At 30.8% G+C, this 4,655-nt stretch overlaps 1 protein-coding gene across 1 annotated transcript; it reads left to right on the top strand.

The window, feature by feature from the left end:
• Positions 1-1,937: 1,937 nt before the first annotated feature.
• On the top strand, positions 1,938-2,765 carry LOTGIDRAFT_135793 (hypothetical protein; the record flags this gene model as incomplete). The annotated part of the gene is made up of 1 exon (XM_009046372.1): positions 1,938-2,765. One exon carries the CDS (start codon positions 1,938-1,940, stop codon positions 2,763-2,765), a length of 828 nt encoding a protein of 275 aa, XP_009044620.1.
• Positions 2,766-4,655: the final 1,890 nt, after the last annotated feature.

A 4,655-nucleotide genomic window follows, 5' to 3' on the forward strand; every position in this document is an offset into this window, starting at 1 on the left:
ATATTGAATATGTTTGAATTAACTATAATGAATATGTTTGAATTAACTATATTGAATATGTTTAAATGAACTATATTGAATATGTTTGAATTAACTATATTGAATATGTTTGAATTAACTGTATTGAATATGTTTGAATTAACTATATTGAATATGTTTAAATGAACTATATTGAATATGTTTGAATTAACTATATTAAATATGTTTGAATTAACTATATTGAATATGTTTGAAGTAACTATATTGAATATGTTTGAATTAACTATATTGAATATGTTTGAATTAACTATATTGAATATGTTTGAATTAACTATATAGAATATGTTTGAATTAACTATATTGAATATGTTTGAATTAACTATATTGAATATGTTTGAATTAACTATATTGAATATGTTTGAATAAACTATATTGAATATGTTTGAATTAACTATATTGAATATGTTTGAATTAACTATATTAAATATGTTTGAATTAACTATATTGAATATGTTTGAATGAACTATATTGAATATGTTTGAGTTAACTATATTGAATATGTTTGAATTAACTATATTAAATATGTTTGAATTAACTATATTGAATATGTTTGAGTTAACTATATTGAATATGTTTGAATGAACTATATTGAATATGTTTGAATTAACTATATTGAATATGTTTAAATTAACTATATTGAATATGTTTGAATTAACTATATTGAATATGTTTGAATTAACTATATTGAATATGTTTGAATTAACTATATTGAATATGTTTGAATTAACTATATTAAATATGTTTGAATTAACTATATTGAATATGTTTGAATTAACTATATTGAATATGTTTGAATTAACTATATTGAATATGTTTGAATTAACTATATAGAATATGTTTGAATTAACTATATTCATCAATAGGGGCACAGAGCCATATCTTTATCGATTGTACTAGCCATAAGTTTTAGATCAATGCGTTGTTCGAAAGTGCCAAACGGAAAAGATATATGGTAATTTTCAAGAACGGACGACAGTGTCGAGATTGAATGATATGGCGAGCAAGTACGACTAAACAAAAGAGTTAAAGGGACATTCCGCTTTTTGTAGGTCAAATTTGTGAAAACTCAACACCAAAATCTAGAGAAATGCATCCTTTCAAGAATCTGAACTAAAAACTCCAGCTGTTAATTTTTAAAGGCCAAAACTATTTAAAAACACTACATTGCGAAATAGGAACAGTGCCAAGGGATCCAAAATCAACACTAGCTAAACAGTATCCAAATTCCCTGAAGAAATGCTGCATAACATTGATTAATTGAGGGTTAGGGTGTGGTTGACTACTTACAGTAAAAGTCTGAATAATACATCAATAATAACCACATAAAAACTTTAAAATTAAGCAAACCCGGAAGTGCACGTATTTTAAAGATTGATTCCTGATTTTTAAAAAGTGATTGAAAAAAAAAAGAATGAGATAAAATGAGTCGTTTTTTTTCTACACCTGATGGGTAATTGGCCACGGGAAACACCATGCAGTGTTTAATGAGGGAAATTAAGTCTCAACACAGATCCATATATATCACTTTTCAAGACATGCCGAACTTTTTAATGGACACTTTTAATTTTGACTGAAATGATGTGGTAGATCTGCATAATCATTTGAGACGTGGAAACTCTGTAGGGTAACAATCGGAAATGTCTGCTAACGAAAGGAAAGTTAAGACAAATTGAAATTATCTCATAAAGTATATTGAACGTGTCATAAAATAAACAACCTCTTCTTGTCAATATATTTCCCATGAACTAAGTCAAAATATACAAATATAATATCCAATCCGTAATTTACTTTCAATTGAACAAAAGCACGCCCATAAGTCTAAGACCAATCCGTAAAATATTTCTCTTCCTGTTCTGCATTGTTTTTGTTTTTTTTTGTTTCAGAAATATAATTTATATATGGATAAATCTGTCAAAAACAAAAATTCTCACAATTGCGATGTTTGTGGAAAATGTTTCACAGCGGTATCAACTCTTAAAGTTCACATGAGAACACATACTGGAGAGAAACCTTATAAATGTGATGTTTGTAATATGTGTTTTAGCCAGTTAGTAAGCCTAAATGTTCATAAGAGAAAACATACTGGGGAGAAACCTTATCAATGTGGAGTATGTGACAAGAACTTTACTCGTTCAGATAGCCTTAATGTTCACATGAGAAAACATACTGGAGAAAAGCCTTATGAATGTGATGTTTGTAAATTATGTTTTAAAGAGAATGGTGCACTTAATGTTCACAAGAGAATACATACTGGTGAGAAACCTTTCAAATGTGATGTTTGTAATAGATGTTTTAAACAGACAAATGCGCTTAATATTCACATGAGATCACACACTGGAGATAAACCATATAAATGTGATGTTTGTGAAAAGCGTTTTACTGGGCAAGGCTCACTTAATATCCACAAGAAAATACACACTGGAGAGAAAGCTTATCAATGTGGAGTTTGTGGAATGTGTTTTATAATTGCAAGTACTCTAAATATTCATATGAGAACACATACTGGAGAGAAACCTTACATATGTGATGTTTGTAAAAAGTGTTTTACAAGAGCACGTTCTCTAAATCAGCACATGAAAATACATACTGAAGATAAACCTTACCAATGTGATGTTTGTAAAATGTATTTTGCCAAGGCATTTAGACTGGCTTTACATTTAAAAGGACATGATGCATTTCAAACCAAACTTGAAACGATAAAACAACTAAGGGAGAAACCTGAGTGATTTATAAAAGAGGGTTTCACTTAAACGAAAGTCTTCGTCCTTAAATATTGGCATAACATTGGGCCTTGGGACCAAATTAAGAAGCCATTTCTCTTCATCTTTTATCCTGACTTCAAATGTCCACATTCTTGTTTCAAGGAAGTTTATGAAGGCATCAATTTGATTTGATTGGATAAAACCAATTTGAGCCTCGAAACACTAAAAATAGTTAGGCATGAAATTGAGGGCTCTGATTGGCTGTATATGCTAGCATACAATCCAATCAAATCGCTAACCCGCTAAAGAAGAAAGTGCGCCATTGCAGTCAAGGTATAAGATGAAGATGTAATACCTTGACAATCGTGAAGATGCAGTGTGATATATTGTGGTATTTTTATTTATCATTTGGTTAGGTGTTAGTTGAATAGGGGGCTTGCAGACAAATCTTTTCCTATGGTAAAGAAAATAAGAGTGGGAAGGGGCCTAAGATGCACAATACATACCAAAAGAGGTACATATATCTTGCTCCTATATTGTCTTTATTCAGACACCCTGGTTGTTGAGAATAAATAAAAATAATAATACCTTGAAAAACTGTAGTTATCTCCCTTTTATCACAGGAGTAACAAGGTATAACACTATCGAAATGGATTAGGTATTAAGGGGTGAGAGCCGACACCGGGACAACTCTTGGAAGCACTGGTATAGAATCATAATTTTTCTTACCTTGAGCAGGATTCGAACCCACGGCACCTAATGGCCTAATCGACCATCCAACTCACTACCGACTAAGCTATTCCGCAGTATGTAGATGAACTACTGTGACATTACAAGCATGTCTTTCCCTGGCACTCCACGTAAACATAAAAAAACGGTATAGGGACACTGATTGGAAGTCTATTTGATAACATAAAAAGAAATTTCGTTTCCAGAAATACCGTAATTTACAGAATGAACTGCGAAGTACTACGGTAATGCCCATAATTCACAATAAAACAGTGGGGAAGTGGAACCTCGAAGATTCTGTTTCAAGACGTGACCGCTTCCTCGAACCTTCATCGAAACAAACACAAGTTAAAAGTATTCTTCAGTTCATGTAGCGTTATAAGAGGACATATTTGTTAGTTGTTGACACGTTTAATCATTTTTAAACACTTTTCTATGGAATATCAACCTAGAAAGTTGAATAGGGGTCTAATTGGAACGTTTAGTAAAGTTGCTATGTTTTTATCTATATAACAAGAGATAATTTGGCGACATTCTCGCTTGAAACAACTTGTGTTTGTTGTATGGGTCTTTAATATACATGATATTACGAATATTCGACATGATATCCTTTACAGTTATCCTCGTAGATGACGATTTCAGAGGAATTTATGTAAAATATTTAAGATTTTTGGTGGAAAAGATAATTTGGGGTGGGGCTTGTGGGAACTCCATTGTTTTCTTTTCACCTCTATCCATTATGACGTCATAATGAACATAACGTCAAATTTATCCAAAAAGGCATTAGCTTGTGGATTTTTCAAGACGAAAGCTTGGTAATTTTAGTGTAAATATTTTGACATGGAAGCAAAAAGAATGACTGTCTTAGATCTGTAGATCTGGTTCATATAATTTCAATGGTTTTTATGTCTAAGACATTCATTTTTTTTTTACATTGAAACCAGTTTTAATATATCGTGCAGAATCAAAAACTATAACTTTATGTTCGTATGTGTATATGGTCGATTTCATTTTCCCTGTGTCTTGGTTTCTGCTGTGACAGGTCATTTTGAGTCTTGATATTCTCTAATTGGAACACACTTTTTCATGACACTGGCTGCAATAAAAAAATTGAATGTTCATGTTTGATGAAACGAAACAATAAATAATCTGTTTAATTTTCAACATGAAATTTTGTGACCATAT

The sequence above is a fragment of the Lottia gigantea genome (assembly GCF_000327385.1).
Source record: "Lottia gigantea unplaced genomic scaffold LOTGIsca_100, whole genome shotgun sequence".
Taxonomy (NCBI): Eukaryota; Metazoa; Mollusca; class Gastropoda; family Lottiidae; genus Lottia; species Lottia gigantea.